We start from the raw sequence: 26654 nt of genomic DNA on the forward strand, positions 1-26654 counted from the left end.
TTTGGGAAAATGTGCACAATATATATAATAAAATTTATAAAAATCGTATTATGTATATGTCATGACTAGTGCGACGAGAAAAAGTGACAAATTTTTTTTAATTTATCCATCAGATTTTTTTATGATGCACAAAAAATTGTTTATTTTTTAATTTGACGAGAAAAAGTGACAAATTTCTTTCGTAAAAACTTAAAAACCAAGGAGTGGATAAGATAACGAGAGGAAATAAACGTCAAAGCGTTCATTTATCTAAGGCTGTAGGATTAATGCGGGTGGGCCAAGATGGTTCGGCTTGTATATTAGAATATTTTGTCCTGCTCCTTTCTGGAGGTTGGCCAAAAATCTAAATAATAAGCCATAATTTGTTAATTTCTGTTCCAATTTATTTTTAATTATTTAATTTAATGTTTTTTTAAACTGGATGAATTATTGTTTTAATATTAATATCAAATCCTGATCTCTTCTTGATATATATACGGAGATTATGATAACTAATTATGAATGATTAGTAAGTATTTATAAATTTTAAATATTGAATTGTTGGTTTCATCTAGAAGATGTTTAAAGTGTAATTTTTAATTATAACAAAACTTACCTATCAAGAAAAATATTGAACATTTAGAATTCTCAAATCATATTAATTATGTTCGTGGCTTTTGCCTTGTGTGTTTATTATATAATATTTACCTCTATGCTTAGCTTTTCATTAAAAAGAAAATACAAGTATTTAGAAATAATGAAAAGACAACCCAAATGCAAGATGAATGAGTAATTTTGGTTAAACAAATTTGAGATGAGATGAAAGGTAATGAAGATAAGCACAATAAATGGCCAAGCATATCTTTCTGTTTCTCTTATATGTATCTTTTCTTCTAATTTTTCAGTGTTTTAATCCATTTTTTGTTGTCTTTGACAGTTTGACTTTCCAATTTTTCAAGGTTACTGTATGCTTAATAAATTTATGATTACAGTTTGATTCATTTTGTGCTCATCATGAAAAGTTAAAAACTGTGGTCGTTGGATCAAAGCTGTGGACTCCGTCATGTTAAGAGACTGAAGCGTGCAATTCGTAGTTCAAATAGACTGAAGATTATCTTTTGATCTCCCGTCACTTCAATAGGATAGGTTTTCTGAAGAGCTAGCTCACTCTGCATCGCAGCTTTACGTGAAAAGCAATTTCCTATGCAATATCTTCTTCACACAGCAAATTTTTCTTCGTCATTTCTTAATTCTTCTAGCTTGAAATTTCAAGTACCTGGGTTCTGTATTCATTAGGAATCTGCAGAAAGAAAGGAGACTGTAGGCACATCAAAAAATTCTAAACCAGCCATTACTTTTCATAACAGAGGAAAATGGATAAAGCCTGATAGAACTATCCCAAAGAAACATCAAATCATGCTAAAGATAACAGAAGGTAAAATCCATGCAGTTTCCAAATTTTTGTTCTTTTTGGCTTCGATGTTGGTCCCATTCTGAGAAATTGTTGTGCATCATTCTCCATTCCAAGGCTGAAGAAGACAAGCTGCTTATAGATGCAAAGAAGTAGGCCAATCAGGTGATACCACACTTGGCCTTGCATTGCATTCCCAAGATCTTATTGTGCCATATCATTCATCAAATAAGATAAAAAGCGTCTTGCACGCATATTAGGTGAGACCATGGTCCCTCCATCTATGAACAGAAAGAGTCACTCAAGTGAATCCTAGCGAAAAATGTGTCTAAACATGCATGGTTCTTCATGATTTGGTTTTAGTTAATCTGCCCTTCTTGTCTGATATGCTCGACATCGTATCAATACACTCAGCTTGTGATGTCGCACGCTTAAGAATAATTTGGGTTCCGACTCTGAACTTTTGGAAACATAGTCTCTACCCCTTTCTTCTTCTTCTTTTCCGCATTCTTGAGCCTGGAGCCTTACAAAGAATAGAAATTTCCTCAACCTGTTTTACAGCTTAATAGTTCTTGGGAAAAGAAGTAATGGGGAAGAAGAGCCAGCTAATCCGTTTTTCTGAGGTCCTTGACCCCCACAGTTTTTTTCTTTTTTGTATACCCTTTCTTTTTTCTTGCACAAAGGGGGTCTAGAGCTAAATCTAGAAACCCCAAAGTTCCAAATTTTGAGACAGCTCATGCCAAGTCTGTAACTCTCAAGCTCTGAGAAAGAAAAACGTTTTTCTTTCTTCTTTCCCTTCTAAGTCTTTGATTTTGAAGATGCCATCAACTATTCGGATATCCCATGCAGATTTGGAAACCACGGCAGCGACATGAGCGCTGAGGCTAGCATTGATCTCTCTGATTCTAGAGATAGAGAGTGTAGGATTTGTCGCTTGGGTTTGGAGAGTGACAGCCATGTATATGGGGTTCCAATTGAATTGGGTTGTTCTTGCAAGGATGATCTTGCTGTGGCTCACAAACTCTGTGCTGAAAACTGGTTCAGGAGTAGAGGAAAGAGGTACATGAAACCGTCTCTTCACTTTCTTTCAATTGTAAGTTTTTATGTTTGACTTTCATGTTAGATACCAGTGCTTCATTATGCTTAACTTTTAAAAACACAAAAGTTTATTATTAGATTATTCAGTTGGGATGGCCTTGGAATTTTTAGTTTGTGCGTGACTTGTTGAGTGGTGTACGTTGGGAATGCTGAAGATGATTGAAAACTTGGTCACATACGCTGAAAGGTAAGGGCAAAAGATCAATTAAATTCATGAATGAAAGGCAAAACTAAGTGCTTGATTCCTTCTCATAATTTTTTGTTTCGAGTATTCTATTCTGTACGCCTTGTAGCATAGAGGATTGTTCCCTCTCTATCTTCCTCCTGCAAGATACTCCTCCGGTCCTTAATATATGACCCAATTCTTGAGTTAGTTTTGTTTCTAAATATAAGATTCATTTATCATATTTGTCAATTTTCTCTAAATAACCCCTATGGATACTCCCTCAACCATAATCAAGTAGAAGAGGGAGATGGGTATTAAGAAAGATGATTATGATGCTTTAGGAAAAATGTGTTACTTTTTTTATAATTAACTAACTTACCTAACTTCCTTAATTTAATCAAATTAGTTAAATAGGTCTTACATTAAGGATAAGAGGAGTAAAATCAAAATTGCAGCCATTTGAATTTTTCCCATTGTTTCGGATGTGGTTTGCTGGCTTGTTGTGGACATGCATAAGAGTAAAATTCATATAAACGTACAGTAAAATAATGAATACAACAACTTTTTTCCTGACCATGTTTCTCTGTGAATCCTTAACTTGTATGATTTTTGGTTATTTTAAGTATGATTAAACTTCTTGTAGGACCTGCGAAATCTGTCATTCTGTGGCACGGAATGTTTTTGCAACAAATGAGGAGACAGCCGAGAATTTAAGGGACAGCTACAGCGTCATCACAGTATCCACAACTCAGCCACAGAATCCCCCAAGCTTTTGGCTGGATCGTCATTTCCTGGAATTTTGTATATTTATCATATTTTTCATCACATTTGTCATCGCATGTGTGTTCGCAGGCTTATTTGGCTAGTCTAACAAGTCATGTTAAAACAAAACAACCTTAATGATTATTCTGCCACACCAAAATATTTTATTGTAGTTGTTTTCTGCTTATTTGTCATATCATGCGGTTCTATTTTCATTCATCTTTGCAGTTTTTTTTTCCCAGAAGATATTAAGGTTATTAGACAGAGGGAGTGGGGGAATAAAACCAAGATAAAATGGAAGTAGAATGAAAAGTTGTCTTGGAATTTATAGAAACTGTGGTTTTGAGAATGAGTGCTTTTAGATCCGCTGACCCAATCCTCATCTCTTAAGCTACTTCCGATCTGATCTTTTCATTGGATGCATTCATATGTTCAAAGAAATAGTGTCACAAAGGAATATGGTTGTTGTGTATGGGGTTCAAATTTTATTATTACATTCATTCATTATTTTCTCTTTGTTTCTCTGGTATATTCTCTGCTTTAAGTGAAAAGCAAATACCTAACTCACACATCAAATTTATCCCATCTCTTAATTCTTCAAGCTTGAAATTGCAAGTACTTGCATATATTATTCGTTTCTACAGCAGAAAATTAAGGGTCTGTTTTCATTAGAAGTGGAAAAAGAAGGAAACTGCAGACAAATACTAGGCTGCAGGCATAGTAATTAAAAAAAAAATCCAAACCAGCCATTATCTTTCATAACATAGGAAAATGGACTCAAAAGCCTAACAAAACTATCCCAAAGAAACAACAAATAATGCCAAGAAAAACAGATTGTAAAATCTATACAGTTTTCAAATTTTTGTTCTTTCTGGCTTCCATGTTTGTTCCATCTCTGAGAGTTTCTTGTGCATCATTCTCCATTCCAAGGCTGAAAAGACAAGCTGCTTGAAGATACAAAGAAGTAGGCCACTCAGGCGACACCACTTGAGCTTGCATTGCATCCCCAAGAGCTTCTTGTGCCATCCCATTCATCAAATAAGACAAGCAGCGTCTTGCATACACAGTAGGGGAGATCATGGTCCCTCCATCTATGAACTGAGAGTCACCGAGTGAATCCGAATAAAAATTGTGTCCGAAAGACTAATATATTTCTTAATTATTCAGTTTTAATCTGCATATATTTCATCTGAAATCTAACTATGATCTCACCATTACACTATGCATAACATCTTATCAAGGACCATTGTTACTCTAGACTATTGTATAAATACTTGAGAATTGTTTGACTACCTCTCTCAGGTTTTGGAAATACAGACTCTCAACTTTTCTAGACCTCCCACTATTAACGATTTTGTTAGCAAAACTTGTATTCGATGTGCTTTCCTTTCCTCCGAGTAAATCATAATAGCCTAATATGACGCAGCCCATATTACCCCACAACGGCAAGGTTATGCTTATGAAAAACCAAAATTAATGGAGTCTAGCGTAGCTTTCTTAAATTTGAGGTGTTTGAGTTTATAAATTTCATATGAAGATCTATAATCAATTGAAACCAGAGGTGTGAATATAGGTTTCAAAGAACCTCACAGGATTTAATTTTACCTTATTCATAGTTTTATTACAATGCTGAATGCATTTTCTCACACAAAACTCATCACACCTTGTCCCAGACCGTAATGCTCAATGAAGAGAAACAGAGGCCAAAAATATTGTGGATTTGAATCCATGTCAAAAACCATAATTTAGACTGTTAAGTGAAGGCCCAAGAATAATTTTATCATAATCTCTAACACAGCCTAGCCAAGTTGCACTCAAAGAACACTTACTTGCGTGTAGCAGTCAATGGCAGTGACAAAGTCCTTGGCTCGGAAAGCAGTATCTCCATGCTTCTTCAAATTCAGGGTCTCCTGCATTTGACTGGTCCACAATTGAAATGAAAGCTGCAATTCCCCACATTAAGCAGAAGATCAGCGTTGCAGTATTAACAGAATAATAACATCATAAAAGAAAAACATGAACCTCATTGGCGATTCCCTCATCATCCTTGTATCCAATCTTCTCCAATATTTCATGTATGGCAGTAAGATCAAGTCTCAAGCATGCTTCACCCAAAGGCGTCAGTGATGGCTTTGCGGAGGATGCAGCTTCATGCCGAATACCCATCAAAACATATGAGGGGACCTGCTCAAATACTATACAAATGAGAAATTATAGTCTTCTCAAGATGGATTTCATGATCTATAACAAGTTCAAAAATTTATAAGTAGATTAGACCTGCCAAAGATGAGTAAACCGAGTCAATCATGAATAGACGTGTGATATGTGGAGCACATTTTTTAATAGAAGTAACCTCTGACATGCTTAGTTCTCATATCTTTTATAGGTCTCAGAAAGAGATTTAAGAATATTGTGGCAGAAGATTCAATAACATAGAAGGTTATCAAGTATGGCGTTGCACCTCAGTTTCTTTCTGAAGTGACATTAGAGAAGTAACAAGAGACTTTGCATTTGGTCTCTCGCGAGCTTCATACTGTAAACAACGAGAAGCCAACCGCACCAATTCAGTTCCGTCCTCCTTTGAAAAGTGACCTTCTAAGGCAGAATCCATTAACATCAAAAAGTTTTTGCCACGGATCAGATCAAGTGCCTGTAAATTAAGAAAAATAAATGGTGCCAACATCAAATCTCTGAACTTCATTAGCTAGATGAGAATTATATAAAGCCAACTTAAATATCGTAAACTGAATCCATTCCTAACTTCTACTATTGAAAGCAGTAGCTCGCAGTAGATATTTCAACGAAGACAAGTTGTGAGTGAAATATCAGATAACCTCAAAAATAACATACAGCTACTCCCTCTCTTTTCCGAGTGTTTTCCAGCTTAGTACATTTTGATCTCTCGGGTAAACTTATCAAAGCAACTTACTCTCTTCAACGGTAATGAATGTTACTCTTCTATCTATTTGATTTTAGCAATTTAAATCAACAGCCACCTTCTGTTAAGTTCTGGGCCAAGGATACTTTTATTAGGGTATAAAAGAGTCGTCAATTACTTCTTGTAAAATTATACAAAAGTATTACTATAACTCCAATAAGCAAACTAGAGGGACCATAAGTGTAACTATGCATAACACAAATACTGATGAACGAACACTGAGAAGCCATTATGATAAGCAAATTCGAAGATTGAGGTCGTAGAAGAGATCCTAAATTTATAATATCTATATGAATGAAGAAACGCCCTACAAGCCACATGTGTGTATTTTTTAGCAAATAAGTAAATAAGCAAAATTTTGGAGAGGAAACTTACATGGCTAGGGGGAATATGTTTGCCACTCAGAAGATCTAGCAACAAAGTTCCGAAACTGTAAACTACACTCTCTGGTGTCACTCTACCTGCATAAATAATTGTCAAATATCCAAATTATTTATAGGCGAGCAAACAATCCACAGACTGAAAACATGCATATATTTATTTCAAGTTAAAATATTTCCGATCTTCATTTTGCAAACAACTTTACAAACAAAAAATTGTTCACTGCTGATACAGATTATTGTTCCAGGCGTGACACAGAATTAGAAAGCTATTATAAGAATGATTAGCTTTACAGCTAAAGAAACCAAAAAGCCAAGCCGTCCCCTGCAATATGAATTTTGACATGAATTTACATGTGCTTCCGTAAAATATAATACTACTTTCTCTAATTCAGAACTTTCATTAATTAATTATTTGCAGAAGATGACGTATCCCCCCCCACCCCCAAAAAAACAAAGCTGTAAAAAAACAAACCTCTACTGAAACAGACAGGGGCATCGCAATAATATTAAAAGATCTATATTCATTCAAACCAATCAATTTTTTCATGTCAGATTCACGCAGAGATTCCCAGCCATCTTAAGAATTCCAAAATCATATAACTATGGATCAATCCGCTGTGAACTGAACATTTCAAGACACGCATACTAACAGTATTACCTGTTCTCAAGTACTCAGGTGGTGTAAAGGCCAAGTTTGTACTGTAACTCTTGCCATCTCTGCTGTTCTTCATAAGCCCAAAGCAAGACAACCTCGGATTACCATCCTGTTGATTCAACATAAGCAGATGCAGGGAAAAAATTAGTCCTTTCAGTTTCAATTAGAATAATATTGTCCCTTCATTAATGAGAGCAATTTAAGCCCTTCTAGTGTTGACCCACGAAATATTATCTCCCTGATTATCAGATCAAATCAAGTAAAAATATCAATTAGATGGCATAATAACTTTAGTCATGCTGTTAAAAATAGAATTTAAAACTGTCTTCAATTTATTTTATAGATATACTGATTTATATTCAACAATGGGGACGGCAAGTGTAATTTAGACAAGAAATAAAAATGGAAGTATGTCTTTTACAAAACCTTATACCTGATCAAACAAGATCCTGTAGGCATTGAGATCATGATATAAAGCCCTTCCTTTACTGCTGCAGTACTCTAGAGCTTGAGCTAAGTACAAGGCCACCCTCAACCTCATTGCCCATTCCATGGGTTGTGCCTCCCCTGAATCAAATCAGTCATCGTTATTCTTTCCGTTCATAAATCAAATGTCCAAATAAAAGATTCTAAATCCAACAAAGATTTAAGATGAAATGCATAAGCGCATAATGATCTAGAATAGCTCACAGTGAAAGAGATGCTTTGCCAGAGTTTCATGCGGCATGAACTCTGCTACCAGCAGCCTTTCGTCCCCTTCATAGCAATAACCAATCAAGTTGGCTAATCTCTCACTTCTCAGACTCCCCACTTGCTTAGCTTCCTCCTAGAACCACATTTCATCATACTAAAAAAGACAGACCAATAAAAGAATAGAATGAAATCCTATTTTGGTTCCTAACTAATTCAATATTATTTTTCGAATTTGGTCATTAATCAAAGTTATATTGGTTGTTTCAACTTCAAAGCGTAGCATATGCCCACCGACAAGAATCACCAGAAAACTAACACTTAGATCTGCTAACTTAGACATTATTTGATTGCCCGACATTATTATTTCCACCTCATTTTTCATGTCAAAATCAGCAAACATTTTATTTTTAATTATGGATCAACATTTAAAGAGCAGCTAATATTTTAACGGCAGATTGCTGCAGATATATTCATGATTCGTTGAACCGAATCATGAATTAAGCTATCCGATCAAACTAGAACTTTCCCCACGAATACACACAAATGAAGTGAAGGAAGTTAACAGACGAGGAATTGGCGAGAATCAGGCCATGCAAATTTGTTGAAGCGCTTGATGGCGATCATATGACCATCCTCGAGCTTCCCTTTGTAAACAATATTGGGAGCTTTTTCGCCATGCTCGGACACTATGTTTTCGGGAGAGAATCCGCTTGTAGCACCCTTCAATTGCTCCAAGCTAAACTCGCCAAAACTTGGCCACCTTTCTCCCTCATTTTTTCCTCCATTTTCTGCAACAAAATTAAAACAGAAGCCATGTTTAAGCAGAGCAAAAAATGCCAGAACACTGTGTGTGTGTGTGTGCGCGCGTGAGAGAGAGAGATAGAGATAGGCAATTACCCAGGTCGGACGATTCAAGGACAGAAGGTTTGAGGTGGGAGTGGAACCAGCAGAGGGAGAATTTAGAGCAACGAGCACCCATTTAGTGAAGTAGATGAAACTGAAACGAATTAGCGTAGAGACTGATCACTGATCAGACGGTGCTATCCATTGTTCTGAAACCAGGGGTCTGTTTGTTATAGCATAAATGGAAAGAGTTGGCAATTCAGTTCAAGGTAGAGACTTTTCTAGTTCAAGCTGCTTTGGCTCTCCATCTGATCTCAACACAATCCAGTATTGCAGTGTGAAACCTTCTTCTCTGCCTTTCTGTATCTTTCTTCTTTTTCTTCAAATCTGTATCTCTTTCTAACGGGCATTTGCTTGCTTCAATTTGTAAAGGGCCTTTACTATCCTTGCTTAAGCCGTCTTACTTTTCTCCATTGTCATCATTTCTCTCACATTTACCAAAATAATATTTCAAACAATTCTTTTTACAAGCAGTCTAAGCTTTTTCACAGTTGGTTGTCATATCCACATTATGCTGATTACCAGAAATAAAGTAGAAGCTGTACATAAAGTTAATACAACTATTAAGTATTTCGTAGTATTACTCAGACGAAGGAAACTGCATTTTGGTAATGAAGATATAAATATCATTAGGTAGTCACATGTTTTGTTTGTGTCCGAAAGAGAAATGCCATATGAGAAATAGATAAGGTTGAGTCAATAACTAACATGGGAAATAATTGCCTTTCAAAGCAGATATTCAAACAACCTCTTTAGAAACGAATCTCTTAAATGAAGTATATATTATATCACGCGTCTGAAGACACATCCAATGCTTTAGTCAACGTTATAGTATTAAAAAAGAATCCAAATTGTTCAGGTTTGGTATGGTTTTAAAATTTGTATATGCAGCATCCACTCAATATCTGTTGTCATGTGTCATATCCTTTTTATCATTTGCAGCGAGTCAAATTTTAATGGACACTTTTAAATGATTAATTTGGCAAAACCATACCTTAAATTTTTCTTTTGATTAGGCAAATCCTGGTGGCCTGAAGCTCACGACACCTTGTCTGCCCGTTATTTATTGACATATCTTTGTTTTTGTGGTGGCCTGAAACCTCAATCAAAGGAAAAGGTGTTTGGCTTTAGACTGGCTATTCTCAAGCATCATGTCATGGCATGCGTCACGGCTTCCAAGAATACAACAGAGATATACATGAAGCGCATGAATTATTTAATTACTGACGTGTTGGTAGTGTACATAGTATTCGCCTACTTTTAATTTCAAAGCATTTCTTATTGGTGATACTACTTTAGCTTTCTTAATTGTAAAGCGTCTCTTTGATCAGATATAGTAGTATAGAACTGAGTTGGGCAGACATTAGGCGGAATGTGAAGAAATGAGTTAAACAGCATGCGTAATCTTGAGAGTTTGATAGGAGTATGTGATAATCAATGATTACAGATTAATCCCAAGACCACTGAATTACAGTGAAGAGAGAAAGAAAGAGAGAGAGGCGCAATAATCAAATGGGAAAGAAAAAGGAGAGTAGGGGTAGTGGGAGGTGGAGGTATAATGAAAGGAGCTCTCTGTTACAGCACGTAAAGGAAGACACAGAAGAAATAGTCATTATTTGGTATCATAGACATCTCCATGTCGCCTTGCCTCCTCATCATTATCTTCTCTCTATTGTTCCACACAATGAGAGAGAGAGAGATCATTGTTATTATTGGGATTGACTTGGCCTTTTTATTGCATCCAGCTTAATTTGCGCTAATCTCTCCTCCTTTTTGTTCAAAGTTTGGCCCTCTTTGTTCTTTCTTCTCAAACACCCAGCCCCACCTCCATCACCAACCTCCACCCCAACCTCACTCAATTACCTTTAATCTTCCCCAGTCCTTCTCTTTTCCACAAAAACTCCGTCCTTTTCCTTCATTTTGAAATCAGATTTACCCTCATTTTAATTCATCATCAATTTCAACTTGTTATTTTTTTTTCCCTATTTTACTTGCTAGAACATCTAGGATAAGTGGATTTGACTTAAAAGGAGTTATATAAATATGACTTGCAACTTACTATTTTTAGGTTTTAAGCACTTGTCTGTATTTTATTGTTGTTAACCCAAATTGGATTCTCCCTAGGCCTAACAACAGTGTGAAGAAAACTATGATATTTGATTTTCTTCCTAAATTTTGAGTCTTGTGAACAAAAAGATTCATAATGAGAGTAAACTAAAGTGGAAGTATCAATAGATGTAAACTTCAATTTCCATGGGTTCAGCCGTGGGATCATGTTATAGATTAGTCCACAGGTTCCAACCTAGTCCTGCTTGGAATGGGCCGAGCTAAGGATTTCTTTATATCCTAGGACTTATAGATTGGTTGGCTTTAAAACCTATGCCCACGTTTCACCCCAGAAAAAAAATAATCTATGCGTACATTTTCCTAAAAAAGACAATAATGATGATCGAAGAGAAATTTGATTAACGCACGAACATTTTAATTATTATACAACGCATTTTATCGGCGACTGCATGATGACACAACATAATTCATACTCGCTTCATCCTACAAATATAATAACACTTCCGAGATACACATAATTTTCTGGGACCTCATGCCCCCTGATAGGAGAAAATGAAGCTTCAGTTCTGCCCTTTTTCAGAAAACTTCCTTCCCCAATTCTAACGTCCGTACAAGTAATTGCACTATCCAAACTATTTTCTTTTATAAATTACGTTATTTAATATTTATGACTTATTAACATGCGGCTTGTTCCAAATCTAAGCATGTTTATGTATGACATGCAAAATTTGAAGAATGAGGTATATTTTAGAGCTAATAAAGTATGATTTGTTGTAGATTTTATTATAATATTGAATATTGATATTGATAAGAAGGAATTATGTAAACTCTTTTTATGAATCTGATTAGTAGAGGCATGCCTTATTCTTATGCCAATTGTTATATATGAAGTAAATGACTTGGTAACCTAATGACATAAATGCTCTTTACAAGTAGGAGTTTTTGATCCCATTTGTAATTTCAAGTCTTTAGTGCTTACCCTCAAGTTGTGATTAACCCCAGGGGAGGTTAGGGGAGGGTAGAGCATGACATGATAGAGAGGTGAGAAATGATGAAACATAATGTGGAGATGGGAAACAAAAGGGATGGCAACAAAAAGGGAAAGCAAAATGAATCATAGGAATGAAAGTGTGGGTGTCAGTGGGTCTATGAAATATTGAAATGATACCGTCTTGTTCCTTTTTCTTGCATGGAAAAGCAGAGTAACGTAAAATAGGGGTTGGGTTGGGTTGTCCTGGTGACCCCATGTGACTTCCCCAGAGAGCAGCACGGCAGAAACATGCATGTGATTGTGATTTTCCCAACTCAAAACTTGACTCCCTTCACTCCCCATACCATCAAAAGACCTCTCTTATAATTATGCCCTTTAAAGCACTGTCCTCCCCTTTCTCTCCTGTCACTTTCACCTCCATCATTCCCTTCCTTCCCCCCAAAACATCAATTCATCTCACACTTCACTATGCCATTTCACTGTGATCCGCATGTTTTGCTTTCATTGTTTTACCCTCCAGTTATTACACCCAACACTTTTAAAATCATTCAAGAATTCTTAGGTGGCATATTCAAGTCTGGCTTTACAAAGCTTAGAAGAAATTCTCGTTCTCGGCTCTAAGATATAGGTAAATCCCTTCTCGGATAAACCATTTAAAACGTCTTTCCATGTTATCTGGTCCATCTCCAATTAATCCCCTATTTTATTTGAATCGACAGTATTAAACTAATAAATAGGCTTTAGTTAGCATAATGTTAGATTTAACCTACAAGATATATCATTTTTCATTCGCCTCATCAACCTATCAAGAGGGTTGAGTTGAGATCTTTTCGCTTGAAAATGAGTACCTCTCTTTTCACTCACTGTTTCTTTTCTCTCTCCAAATAGTACTTGTTAGGTGCGAAGGATTCAGATTCCCTTCGGAGAAATGTTCACAGGACCAGTTTTAGCATAGCCAGTCTAGGAAAAGAAATTGCTCTTTACATTAAAAGCCCTATTACATTGTCCTCATCATTAGTTCCCCATGTGACTGCAAAAGGCAAAAAGAACCAAAAGTAGAAAATGAAGAGCAGACTAGGCACATGGGGCCACAAAAACATTATGGAGGAGACAGAGAGGATTTGGGGGAAAATTCCTATGGCACATGCCGATGCTATAAATAATTTAACTGGGGAACACGATGGGTAAAAAGCACAACCCAATTAAAATTTCACTAATACAAATTAGCCCTACTGATTTGAATTAAAACAGGACATCTCACAATTAACTAAATCCTCAATCGAACAAGGTTGTAGCTTTTCCTACAGCAAAGTCTTGCCGTAGAACCCATTTCTGAAAGCAGAAGGCTCCCTATTATCCTATTATGCACCATTCATCGCAGAGTCAGCAAGGTGTGTATTAACATCCTCCAGAATCTTGCCATTTAATTGAGTTCTCTGCCTCTGAGGTAAACAACAGTAATAACTCTGTTATGTCATACAAAGACACTACAACGAAAATGGATATAGGGAAAGGACAAGTAGATTCTTCACTATACCCTGTCTGCAGGATCCACAGAATTCCCATTCAATAGCTTGTGGTTCTCTTCCTTGGTCCGGACATCTCTGTCTTTGTTGCTCAATGGAAGCAACAGGGCTGCTGCAGCGTTGGACCGGTCCGGTAACTCTGCAAGACATGAAAGTCAGCACATTGTTTCTCAACTAAATTAACAAAAAGTGTTATATCCTACGGCAAAACTTAGGTATTGATTTTATGCGTATGCTATTCGAGTCTAATAAGAACATGACAATTGAACATCTTTTTACAGTCCAGCAAAATTGGGTGTTCTGGACAGCACAAATGCTTCTCAACTAGGTTGACATAAATCAAAACTTCAGTATTTCGGCCGATATTATTTTAGCATCTAAACAGATAAAGGCCTTTAGCATCTAAACAGATAAAGGCTTTTTCAATGTGACCTCTCACTAATTTGACTAACAATGCGCGGTTTCAGCACGACAAAAGTACTAGATTAGAATGAGAAGGATCGATAATGAGGAACTGCATTCAAAAAGTATACAAATTTCTGGGACCAGCACATTTATAATCGCAACAATAACATCAAGCTCAAATGTACTAACCTGGCAATTTCTTCTCAACAAAAAATACCACCAAATTAACAGTGTACCTGCCGCAGATAATAGAAATAACTTAAAAGGGAAATGGCAATTGAACAGATTCAACAATTGAAAATCAGAGCATACTCTTACCAGGCAACAACTACATCAACGGTGTAATGTTTGCGAGATGCTATTATCAAGAGACTCTGAATCATAGCAAGGACGAAACCTAGCTGCTTAATACACCTGCAATGGTTCATCAATAAACACAGAAAATCAAAACTTGCAAATAACAGAAAGTTAGACAACCAAATTGATGCTCCATAAATAAAAATAAAAGCACTCAGCCAGAATACTTAATTAGAAGCTAAGATTCGTTTTTGACAAAGACAGTCACGCTCATGTAAAAGCGTTTACTCTAGGCCAGGGTACCTTCTTGTGCCATATCTCTGATACGTCAGCACAAAGACTAGAGTAAAGATCATGTGTGATGAGAATATCAAATCACCACATCCATATATCACACCGTGGGGAACTGCACACGCAAAATCAAATGAGTACAAGAACAACAAAAAAGCATTATAGCTAAATGACTCCAATATAAGAAAAAATATGCCTACTTACAATTAATCAAGAGAACTTCTAAGACACTCTTTGGAGAAGGCAGCGTGGCAAGTCTTGAGCCCTGAGCATGATAGTGATAGTGCCGAACTGTAAGATTATTTTTCAATACTGCATGAGACATGAAATTGAGAAAAACATATTTTCAAACAATTGTACCTCTCGGCAATGGTAATTTGGACCCGGAAGCTGTGTTGAATAAAATGTGATAATACGAAGAAATTGAGAAGCCTGCAGTAAACAATTGCCATTAATTAATAATCAAGGGTAATGGACCTATTCCCAGAGAACCATTTCCCGGATAACAAGGTATGAACATGCTTGTTTATTGCTTAATATTGATAAAGAAATACCAGCCTTTTGTCAAATACTTAAGATCACACAAGGAAAGAACAAGTACAGGTGAGGGGAGGCGGGAGTAAACAATCAAAACGACCAGTAAAGTAGGTCCTTAAGATTCAAACAAGATAATAATAAGACAATGATGTGTTCATCACTTACAACTAAGAATGCTAGAACCCTGCACCATATTAGAACTGTATAGATCTTCTTGCTCTTCAAAATGAAAGGATGAAATGTCCACTGCAAAAGCATGAAAAATAGCACATACCGTCAAAATGAAGTATAAACATTAATGGTAAAAACTCGGTAGAACTTGACAAATCACAAAAAGACTCAAGAGGAACAACCGCAGAACTTACGAATCAGGAAAAGACTCAGAAAGGAAAGTGAGCAAAATGTCTTCTATTGGATAAGCAATCACTCTAAAATAGAAGGATACTAGAAATCTCAAAACTAGAAATCAATTTTCAGTTTGCAATTCTCCTTTTTTATTTAATAAAAAAGGAATGCCATCCATAACTCTAACTCACGACTAAAAACTAACATAAATACACTAAATGGATTTTCAGCAAAAAGATTTGAAACTGTGATTTATCGAGTCATACAAATAAAACTTAGCTATATGGAGCTTCAATTAAACAGAGAAGCATGTCGGTCTCACCAGATAATCACGAGTAGACATGACTGCTGAAACCAAGTTTAGCTCATACATTTTTTTTGAGCCCAAAACTAAGAAATTCAAGCAAGAATATATTACGTAATTTATGTTATAGAATAAAATGCCATATCTAGGCAAAATAGAACCCCTGGCAGGAGCCATTTTTCCCAAATATTAATGATTGATTTTGATAATGATGATTGACAAAATAATAAGTTTTCATAAAATAAAAGTAACTGTTAACAGAATGCAGAAAAATTAGAAACGAAAGAATCTTTACCAGGACGAAGGATAAAAAAATGAAGGTGAATAATGTTTCGCTGATGTAGGCTTTGTCTTGCCCAAGCTCCTATAACAGCAACAATAAAATTAAAAATGCATTCATAATAAAAGGGCGAATTGACAAAGCCATTACATGAAGAGGAAGAGATATATACAAACCGGTAGAAGGAAGAATCCAACATCCTGAAGGGTAGGGCCAGGCTTATGAAAATAGTGAACTCCTCGGGCAGCTAGACCATGCAAGTACTGTTGAGAAACAGTTCCAATTTAGTTATTAATTAAAATCAAATAATCAGAGCATGTCAATTTCCGAGCAAATTCAATATATACTGTAGCATCTTATGCACAAGGGTCAAGGATATAAAACTTCAAGACAGAAATATGCTTTACAGATGCAGCCATTCTTATTTCTTCCCTTTTCTCAAACACATAAAGGCATTTTGATAAAATAATGCTGCGTTCTACTTGAGCTGTAAACAATTAAAAGGCTTCCAATGAGAAGAATGAAATTATCCAGTGGGAGAAATAGCTTGAGAGTTCCACATAGATTTCAGTATATTTACAGCTCTAGTGGCGTAAATAAATGGAGAATCCTTGATTAATGCAACAATTCATTTGGGAGGCAATTATTGATTCAATGCTGCGCATGCATTGAATGCCAGACTCCCAGAATTACAGACTACAGAATATGACAAAAGATGCAGTCAATAGTGACCAGTTTCTTGACTTGCCTCATTAAATATCAGAATTTCAGAACTCCAACAAATTGATGATAATAATCATTAACAAAATCACATTTGATGATTAAACTCAGACATATAAACGTGGTTCCCAAACATGCAGAACACTTTTCAAGCGCTCAAGAGAAGTGAACTCCTTATGACCAATACCTTCAAAATTTCCTCTCCCCAAGGTAAAGCAAAAGAAGAAAAAACTTTCACATTATTTTCTCAACGATAAGAGCTCATATCTATTTTGTGGACTGATTCATGATCAAAATGAGGAAACCTGACAAATGAGACCGCCGAGAATGTATTTCCAATTCTCTGCAAGAAGGTTGATCTCTGTGGTTGTCTCCGCGCAAATTCTCTTCCATAGCTATGCATCAGAACCAAACAGTCAGGCAGGGATTAATTGGGGACCGGGGGGGGGGGGGGGGACGAGGGTAGATGAATAACGAGTAGCAGCAAAGGGTCAAAAACTTGGAAACCAACCTTTGAGGCCTCGCGATTAATGTAAAGCGACATGTTATTTTGCTCTTTGTAAGCGTGTAATGACAACATCCATAATACTTCAACACAACACCATTGAGGCAAGCACCATTTCCCTCAACACAATCTCAGCAAAAGCCAAACCCAAATATAACAGCACCCCTTCCTTTCTATTTTAACTATGTAAATCCGAGTCCCACCCTCTTATCAAACAAACACAACGCCGATTATCCACAGGTATGATTGGAATCAGATTCTGAAACAGGAGAGATCTGGGTAGCGAGTTAAAAGCAAAGCGATGAAGATCGTGAACACCCAGGCGATCAAAGGAAGAAAAGAGGTCTCTCTCTGGAATTAAGGAGTTGGGTGCGTGTGTGGAATGAAGGCACAATTAACAAAAGGGGGCTTTTTCCTCCCTACTGCCTCTCCCTCTCTCTCTCTGTCTATATCTCTTCCTCTCGCTGTGCGCCCCTGATTCTCTTGTGGCCTTTCTCGCTTTGTCTGACTGCTATGCACGCGAGATGAACACGGAGAGACGGTTGAGAAGGGAGGAAAATTATAAAGCAAAGACCTTTTTTATATTGACAATTGACCATTTAAATTTTGAAATTAGTTTAAAAAAGAAAAATCGCCGCTTGCTACTTTTCCTTAACGCGAACCCTTTCTCTCTCTTTCTAAGGCTGGTACTGCGAAAACGAAAGGAAAGTGAGAGAATGAGAATCTTCCAGCGTTTAAAATTTTTAGGGGCAAAATTATATTTTTAAGAAAATATTGTTGATTTTTCTCTTTTTTTTAAAAAAACACTTTTTGTAGTTTTGGAAGAGGTGGCCGTAAATCTTCTCGAATCCTCCGGCTTCGGCCTGCAATCTACACGCCACAAGGCTGATTGGTTTGTCCCAACCAAAAAAAAAAATATAAATAAAAACTAAGTGATATATATTTAATAATTTCTGTGAGGAAATAGTTGAACAAGAAATTGATATATGTTGATCTATTTTTTATTACATTAAAATTAAAATCTTTGAATCGTCCTTGTTTAAAAATTTAGAAAAAATGAATCCAAATCAATTTTATCCAATTTTATCATCACAATCTTGTGGATTAAATATATTGTGGAGTTAGCTTAATATAATTTTTATTAGTTTTTTAAAAATAGCAGACGATAACCCATTTCAATTTAATAAATGTAACTGATGCAAATACCATATAACGGATAGGATTGAGGAGCTAATTTAATATTTTTATAATTAATCATTATGTGAAGAACTAAATTATTTAGAAAGATAGGACTTGTCACTGTTAAAACTTGACATTTATCAAATTTTGCAAAGAATTTTGTATTATTTATCAAGAAATGGATTTTTTTTAACACCATTCAGACAATAAGATAAGATGGCAATAATCCAAGGGGACAGTAGAATATTTTGATTGACAACGCCCACAATAATACAAAAGAATGAGAAGATTATAATTATAAAATGCCAAATTAACTCCATAATTAATATTCTTAAGTACATTTCGTAGTGTCCTGCGTCCCTTAGTGTGAGCTTAGCACCTGTGTTCATATCTTAAACAGCTCATGAGTTTGGTAAGAAGATAAGTAGTTCACTTTACTCAAGTCATCGCTACTACAATACAAATTGATTTTACTATGCTAATCCACATAAGTAAGCTTAAAAAGCGATATATATTAGTTGGTTGAGAAATCAAAGATTGAAGAACTTAGGATTTGAGAAAAAGGTTTTAAAAAAAAAAAAAAAGTGGTTCCCCTCTCCCATGATTTTGTCTATTTCTCACTTGGGTTTAGCTTAAAATTTTTGAATTATTTTACTTGCTTTTTAATGATTGATGAGCATGTTGAAACTTTGGATGGTCTAATTTTAAAGAGAAACGTTATCGGTTTTTTAAAATTGAGTGATATAAGCTTGAACCAACAACATACAAATTTATTTAGCTTACGGATTATATTTAAGTATGCTTAAATATGGTATTTATTTATTTGGGCTTGTTATAAATTACTTCTTCAGTCCTTAATATAAGAGCCATTTAACTAATTGGATTATATTAAAAAAGTTAGGTAAGTTAGTTAATTATAAGAAATGTGACACATTTTTCCTAAAACATCATAATCATCTTTTTTAATATACATTCTCCCTCTTCTACTTGATTATGGTTAAGGAAGTATCCATATGGGTAATTTAGAAAAAATTGATAAATATGAGAAATGGGTCTTATATTTAGGACCAAAACTAATTCAACAATTGGGTCTTATATTAAGGACCGGAGGAGTATTTAATTACATGTCGTTGAAATTTCAGATATCTTATTTTTATGAGGAACCTTTTAAAAAAGGCTTAATTGTCAGTATTTTAGTTATTACTTTTCTTATCAAATTGTAAGCAGCACCTTGGTGGGTTTTAAATTTTATTTTAAGTATATTTTGAACTTGAAATAACTCGTTAACCTTTTTCCAAAATACAATATCAATACATATAAAAATAACCAAACATGCTATCATATACATCGTGTAGAATTTAAAATTTGGAAATCTACAAATAACCTAATGTGTTACTATAAATTTTATCATAGTGCATGTGTATTTGGCCAAAATATACTGCATTCGATTCTTAATATAAGACCTCGTTTAATTTTTATTTTGATCCTAAATATAAGACCACAATTCACTTTATCTCTCTTATTTATGTGTTTTTTTCTCAATACAGTTTTTTCTAATAATGGTAGTTATAGCCAATACATTTGATTAGTAAGGATATTTTAGAAAATACAACACTTATTTATTACAAATAACTAACTTAGCTTATTTCTTTAATTTATTCAAATTAGTCAACTAGCTCTTATATTTAGAATTGGAGATAATATCTTGCAAAATTAATGGTGCATTGATAATTTTTTATCGTGTTATCTAGATTTTAATCCCAACCCCACTTTTATCTCTGTCCTTTTTTTTGTCTCTAAAATATGTTTCAGTGCCATTCTAAAACTTAAACCAAGTGCAATGTGGTCCTTAATGTTAAAAACTTTGTATTATTATAATATATTTTTAACTAATTCAAGATATAAATAAAAAAAATACTTGCCTTAAGTTTATTATATCCACTATTGTATTAAATTTTCTAATCACACATGAATATATATCCTATTTTTGTCATATGAATTTATAGTTTAATTATAAAGGTGAGGGTATTTGTACTTAAGAAATTTGGTTGGTGATAAATAGTTGGAAGTTGGAACAAACAATAAATAATAATAATAGAAAAAATGAGGGAGGGAGGGTTGTTAGAGAAAGAGAGGGAGGCATGTTGGAGCGAATTACGAGGTTGGCATGCCCGAAACTGAACCTCCCTCCCTCCGATTTCGTCTGTTTTGAATTTAAATATCGGCGGCTCTCTCTCTTTCCCAGAAGAAGGGCATACCTGGAATTCCACTTTTGTTTCAAAACTCCATTTGGCGGGCAATGCCCGACCCGACAACCACCTTCCCCACGTGGCCACCACTCTGCCATTTCCTATCTCCATCCAAACCGCCAACTCAATTCTCCATTTTTTCATTAAAATATTCAATAAGTATTTCTATACAGCCTTGCTACGTATTTCTGCTAACATTATAATTATTATATAATTTATAAATTTCAAGTTTCAATTAATCCTGTTGGCGAAATTTAAAAGAGAAAAGTGTAAATATAGTAGCACATATATTATTAGTTTGCATAACTGTCCTTTCAGCCCACCCTGGCCCCTACCTCCTTCCAAGTTCCAACCTGTAATTGCCTTCACTCCTACTTCTTCCTTTTCTTAAGGAAAAAATGCCAGTATTTCTTTTCTACCCCATGTCTACTATACAGTACTCTTCTTATTCTTAATATAGGCTCTAATTATTAAATTGATTTTAATCCTAAATATAAGAACTATTTTTCATATTTATCAGTTTTTCCTAAATTATTTCTATGGATACTCCCTTAATCATAATCAGGTAGAAAAGAGAGAGATGATATTAAGAAAGATGATTACGGTGTTTTAGAAAAAATATATTATATTTTTTATAATTAATTAACTTACCTAAATTTATTAATTTAATCAAATTAGTTAAATAGGTTTTATATTAAGAATCATAACAGTATATATTTTCTTTCATTGGTTTTATATTCAAAATAACTCTCCAGTCTTTTGTATAAATTACAAATAACTAAATTTACATACATATATTAAGAAGCCTGTTAAAATCGTTTAAAATAATAAATATGTAAAGTTTTTTAAAAAATACTCTTCTTTACATAGAGGATAAGTAAAAGAGAACAGGTGAAAAACTATTATAATTATTTAAAGACAAAAATAAAAAAGTATATTGAGATTTTAAACATTTTCAAAGAGTAAAAGGAATGAGAGACTAACAAGTGCATAGTCTCCCGTTTTGTAATCCATTTTATAATTACAATACAATCAAATTTACGTTACATTCACTAATTTCGAATGAAAATATAATTATAAAGTTAAAAAAGTGCATTCTTACAATACAATCAAATTTACGTTACATTCACTGATTTCGAATGAAAATATAATTATAAAGTTAAAAAATTGCACTCCCTCTTTTTCATTGACGAGAAAAACAATGTAACTATATTATTGAAAAATGGTATAATGACGACAGTACAACGCTAGAATCATTAGCTTTCTCCGTTTCTAACATGGAGAGAGAAAGGAGGAGGATGAAAATAATGATAAGGGTTAAGGGTATTTAAATAGATCCTATCTTGATCCAATAATATGATTTTTTTTCCCGATAATAATTTAATTATTTTTCTTAAATTTACCAAATTATGTACATGTAATATATTGTCTTGGGTTCTTAATATAAGACCCATTAAACTAATTTGAAAAGATTATGAAAGCTAGATAAATTATTTAATCATATCATATATCATATGATCTCTCTAAAATATTTATATATATCACTAGATTATAAATAAATTTATAAGTCAGGCAATTTAATATTTTAACTTATTTTTTCATTACTTATCCAAACAAGTTTCAATTTATCAAGTTGACTTTTATAAAATTCAATCCAAACATAAATCAACTGACTTTTATCTTAATTCATATTTGCAAGAATCAGATAAAATAAAAATCAATTTTGCCACCGCTAATTTAAACACACACCCAAATGCACGGTTACCGAATTTCTTTGATTGCAAGTGCATCATCCACGCAAGGGTGCAAAGACCAATTTTTCTTATTGACTAGATTCATGGAAACTATCCCAAACGAAAATTGGACAGGAAAAAAAAGAAAGAAGGTGTATTGTCTGATCAAAGGGTTGGACAGTCTCCAAAAAAGAAAAAAATTGATTCCTGAGGTCGTCACAGCACTTGGGAGGCATATTCACAATTAAATAAAATACTCATCTGGTCTTTAATATAAAATCCATTTAACTAATTTGATTAGATTAAGAAAGTTAGGTAGGTTAGTTAATTATAAAAAAAGTGACACATTTTTTCTAAAACACCATAATTATCTTTTTTAATACTCCCTCCCTCTTTTACTTGATTATAGTTGAGGGAGTATCCATAGGATAATTTAGAGAAAATTGATAAATATGAGAAATGAATTCTATATTTAGGACCAAAATCAACTCAAGAATTTATATTGAGAATGGGAGGAGTATATAATTTAGAGTTAATTTTTACATATAATACCCTACCCTAACCAATAACTTAGTCACACTGATTGGCCAAATCAGCAATGTATAACCAACAGGCAACTGAAGTGTGTTGTGTGTCACTAGCTTTTTCTTTTTGTCCTTAATTTTTTAGTGAAGCCTAAATTTTTGCATCAATTAAAAAAAGGTGGGTTGTTTGGTCATATAAAGCCACCGGGACAGGCCTAGAAACAAACAAAAAGAAAATTGAAATGTTGACCAAGTCAAAGACGATGATGAGGTCAAGCCCTCCACATAAGCCATACATTGAACTTTGAAGGCGTCGTGGGAGACTCGACCCCAACCCTCGCCCCCTTTCCACGCTCCACGCCCCTCGCAAATTAATTAATAAATAAAATAATCAGAAGATATTATTATTTTCGCAAAAAGTCAAATACTACTATCAAATAGGATTGCCCTTGGAGATTTTCCTCTCTATCCTGCCCATCCTCCGTCTATTCTAGGCCCCACCACTTAAAAAAAAAACTCTTCCTGTCTTAAACTTAATTATTGGATTGATTTTGATTCTAAATATGAAATTTATTTTTCATATTCATCAATTTTTTTTAAATTAAAGAAAATGATTATGGTGTTTTAGAAAAAATACGTCATATTTTTTTAAATTAACTAACTTACTTAGCTTCTTTAATCTGATCAAATTAGTTAAATAAATTTTATATTAATCATCGAAGGAATATATCCTTTTAAATCAAGACATCTAACACAATACATAATTCAAACGACTCATTAATAATTTAAGCAGGACTGCGAATCTAAATTTTATTAAATCATGTTAGAAAAGTTAATTTATTTAAACTAGATAATATTCGAATCTAGTTCATGGTGTTTGGAATAAATTACATTTAAAGCACAACTAAACTTAAAAGATTAAATTTTAATTATTACAAGAACCAGCTTTACCTTAAACTTGCTAATTGCGGGATTTTTGGTTTAAAGTGATGAATTTCCAAACAAGTTCGATAGGATAAGCATTCATATTCCAAGTTGGCATGCGTCCCTTTCTTATGCCAAAATCCCATTTTTTTTCCTGATCTTATTTGATCCCTCTGCGATAATTATACCATTAATTAAGCAACACAAATTTGACTTTCAAAGTGATTCGAGTTTTAACGGAACAAAGTCAACCGTTGGAGAATCTAATCAGAAATAAAAATTCTTGCAATCATTCAAGTGTGATCAATTCTTGGTCTTGTGATAAATTAAAATTAGTGGTGCACCCGTGCGATGTTTGTGGTTTAATTGTAATTATGATTATAAGAATGATCGTTTTGATTTTAATGAGTAAATTTTTCAAGCACAAGAAAAAAGTGTTGGATTTTTTTCCAATTTAATGAAGAGAATAATTTAAGGTAACATAGCTCAAAAATACAAGTTTGGAAATTTTGTTAATTAGATTATTTTTATACGCAAAAAGTACATGAATTTTACAGAATTTTATACACAGAAAACACGTATATTCAAATTTAGATCTTTCTAACTAATATAGTTTTCAAACAACAATAACCATTTGGCAACCTTCTCGTAATTAATGTCCTATAATTATAAAGGAAAATTCTCATGTAATTCAAAGAGGATTCTGTATTCCTCAATGGGGAGAAGTTGAATGTTGTTTTTTTTTTTTTTTTTGTTTCTTTTCCAACAGGATGTTGTTATGTTAATGATTATGATTGATTAGCGAAATAAAATAATTAAAAAGAATTGAAATTAGGATTAGCACGTGAGGTCAACGGTCAAAGGTCATTTAGCACGGCGGGGCTATGACCAACAACCACTCCTTTTAGGCTCTACTTCGTATCGTTGTTATTTGAATGTTTGCCCTTTCTTTTTGTTCTTAGTTTCTTACTATGGTTCATTCGTTTAAGAATGATTTTCGTGCCACTTAGGATCTTTAATTTTCCGCTCTCTCTAAAACAGATTTGATGCTTCCATAAATATATATATATATATATTTGCTCTTCACTTATACATAATCAAAAGTAAAAATATAGGATTATATTATCAAACAATGATTAGCCAAGTGGCTAACAGTTTTGAGTTCAAATTTCATTAGCAATATTATGAGTTTACTGATTTGTAATTTGTAGATGTTACTACTCTGACTTTTAATGTAAAACCCAATTAATTAAATTTGGGGAGACTAAAAATGTTATTAAATTACTTTGAAATATATATATTTATTATTTTTTAAAATTAATTTCACTCGCATATAACTTAATATATAATTTAATAATACATATAAATATTTTATAAAGATCATATAATACGTATTATAAGAAAATAATTTTATAACTTTTTATATATTTTTTAAATTAGTTAATATACTCTTATATTAAATCAAAACCTCTCTCTTTTTACATCTCTTGAATCAAAGTCTCAAATAATTATACTAGACGGGTACAGAAAATAAATGACTAATACAACTAATAATATAACCTATTCGTGATGTATAAAATTATAACCTATTTATAAATCGTGAATAATGCAAATTATTTTTCAAAACATAATGCATAGGAAGTATGTTTAATCACATATAGTAATTCTCAAAAAATGTTAAATCATTCATGAATTCATCTATACTTTTTGTAATATGCATAGTTGTGGATTGGGGGTCTTCTTAGGGTTTTATTTTTTTGGTGATAGAATTTTAAGTAATGGGTCAGGCACATTCACGATCTAAAAACAAGAAAACTAGCTCTTAACCCTGCCCTACCCATCACTATAGGTTAAACTGGGATTGAAAGAGCTCCACGTGAGAGATCATCACGTGTTACAAGCTAAAGTCTTGACTTCAAATCTGCCTTTCCTAGTGTTTTGATCAGCTCAGAAATCGAACCCACTCGGTGGGCGGTCTTTTTAGGGTTAAAATATAATAACGTTTATGGGAATTCAATTAACATTGGACCTGGAAGCAATTTGGCAGACATAAAAACGGCAAAGACGGCTAATAAAGCGCTATGCGCCACCTTCTTCTTTATAAACCAAATTGCTCATTTGGTAATTATAATACTCTCTCCTTTTCTTATTATAAAAGACATTTGATGCTTATAATATGTTCTTATATATAAGAGACACTTAAAAGTTGTCTCTACTTTTTTGTATTGATTTCATATTTTACCCATATTTATTATGTCTAACTCACACTCTCTCTCACTCCCATTTCTCTTTCTTTTAATAATTTAATTGTTTTCTCTTATACTTTCTCTCCTTATTAATAAGGGTATTTTTGAAAAAAAGTTATACTTTTTACACATTAATTGTTCTTAACTAATTTTAACTGTTTTTTTAATTAATGTACTTCAATTATTTGTCTCTTATAATAAGAAACGGATGGAGTAATATTTTAGTATAGTAGTACCATCCTTTTTTTTTTAATTTTATAATTTAGATCTTTTCATGCCATCGAGGTAACGCATTGGACAAATCACAACCCACATACCTACAAATCTCTGCTTTCAACAATTTAATATAATCCACCTGCCATTGGACTTTGAATCCCTTGGAATTCGTATTAGCATGTTATTCTTTCCCTACCCTTGTTAATCAATTCACGCATATTTCTCATTAGTTTCCTAATTACTCTTCACTTAAGAAATTGATAGTTTTGCTTTCAGGTTTCAGTGACAACCCTGGACTCTAATACTAAATATAAACTAAATAAGTAG

At 33.7% G+C, this 26654-nt stretch overlaps 3 protein-coding genes across 3 annotated transcripts; 1 reads left to right on the forward strand and 2 right to left on the reverse strand.

Moving 5' to 3' along the window:
• Positions 1-2261: 2261 nt before the first annotated feature.
• Positions 2262-3520, forward strand: LOC114727963 (uncharacterized). Its single transcript, XM_028914753.1, has 2 exons — positions 2262-2449; positions 3298-3520. The coding sequence occupies exons 1-2, from the start codon at positions 2262-2264 to the stop codon at positions 3518-3520; spliced, it is 411 nt and encodes a 136-aa protein (XP_028770586.1).
• A 681-nt stretch (positions 3521-4201) lies between these two features.
• On the reverse strand, positions 4202-9247 carry LOC114727975 (serine/threonine-protein kinase BSK6). Its single transcript, XM_028914764.1, has 10 exons — positions 8983-9247; positions 8653-8873; positions 8083-8218; positions 7826-7959; positions 7396-7501; positions 6730-6815; positions 5878-6066; positions 5439-5600; positions 5246-5359; positions 4202-4514 (listed from the first exon to the last, which is right to left on the reverse strand). Exons 1-10 carry the CDS (start codon positions 9062-9064, stop codon positions 4260-4262), a joined length of 1485 nt encoding a protein of 494 aa, XP_028770597.1. The 5' UTR covers positions 9065-9247; the 3' UTR covers positions 4202-4259.
• A 3760-nt stretch (positions 9248-13007) lies between these two features.
• On the reverse strand, positions 13008-17737 carry LOC114727904 (phosphatidylinositol:ceramide inositolphosphotransferase 1). The gene is made up of 12 exons (XM_028914687.1): positions 17263-17737; positions 17057-17146; positions 16208-16294; positions 16047-16115; positions 15268-15348; positions 14926-14997; positions 14770-14830; positions 14578-14680; positions 14296-14391; positions 14167-14213; positions 13584-13711; positions 13008-13488 (listed from the first exon to the last, which is right to left on the reverse strand). The coding sequence occupies exons 1-12, from the start codon at positions 17329-17331 to the stop codon at positions 13408-13410; spliced, it is 984 nt and encodes a 327-aa protein (XP_028770520.1). The 5' UTR covers positions 17332-17737; the 3' UTR covers positions 13008-13407.
• Positions 17738-26654: the final 8917 nt, after the last annotated feature.

Source organism: Neltuma alba, unplaced genomic scaffold (genome assembly GCF_004799145.2).
Source record: "Neltuma alba isolate B1F8T4 unplaced genomic scaffold, ASM479914v2 tig00012515_pilon, whole genome shotgun sequence".
In the NCBI taxonomy this organism is placed as follows: Eukaryota; Viridiplantae; Streptophyta; class Magnoliopsida; order Fabales; family Fabaceae; genus Neltuma; species Neltuma alba.

Excerpts from the sequence above, each read along its gene's own strand:
- LOC114727963 (XM_028914753.1), top strand. The coding sequence starts at position 2,262 with ATGAGCGCTGAGGCTAGCATTGATCTCTCTGATTCTAGAGATAGAGAG. Across the intron at positions 2,450-3,297 it reads TTCAGGAGTAGAGGAAAGAG|GACCTGCGAAATCTGTCATT; the intron begins GTACATGAAACC and ends AACTTCTTGTAG.
- LOC114727904 (XM_028914687.1), bottom strand. The coding sequence starts at position 17,331 with ATGTTGTCATTACACGCTTACAAAGAGCAAAATAACATGTCGCTTTAC. Across the intron at positions 14,998-15,267 it reads GGGTTCTAGCATTCTTAGTT|GCTTCTCAATTTCTTCGTAT; the intron begins GTAAGTGATGAA and ends TGTTTACTGCAG. Across the intron at positions 14,831-14,925 it reads CAAATTACCATTGCCGAGAG|GGCTCAAGACTTGCCACGCT; the intron begins GTACAATTGTTT and ends TATCATGCTCAG.
- LOC114727975 (XM_028914764.1), bottom strand. The coding sequence starts at position 9,064 with ATGGGTGCTCGTTGCTCTAAATTCTCCCTCTGCTGGTTCCACTCCCAC. Across the intron at positions 7,960-8,082 it reads GGCAAAGCATCTCTTTCACT|GGGAGGCACAACCCATGGAA; the intron begins GTGAGCTATTCT and ends GATTTGATTCAG. Across the intron at positions 5,601-5,877 it reads CACTTCAGAAAGAAACTGAG|GTCCCCTCATATGTTTTGAT; the intron begins GTGCAACGCCAT and ends GTATTTGAGCAG.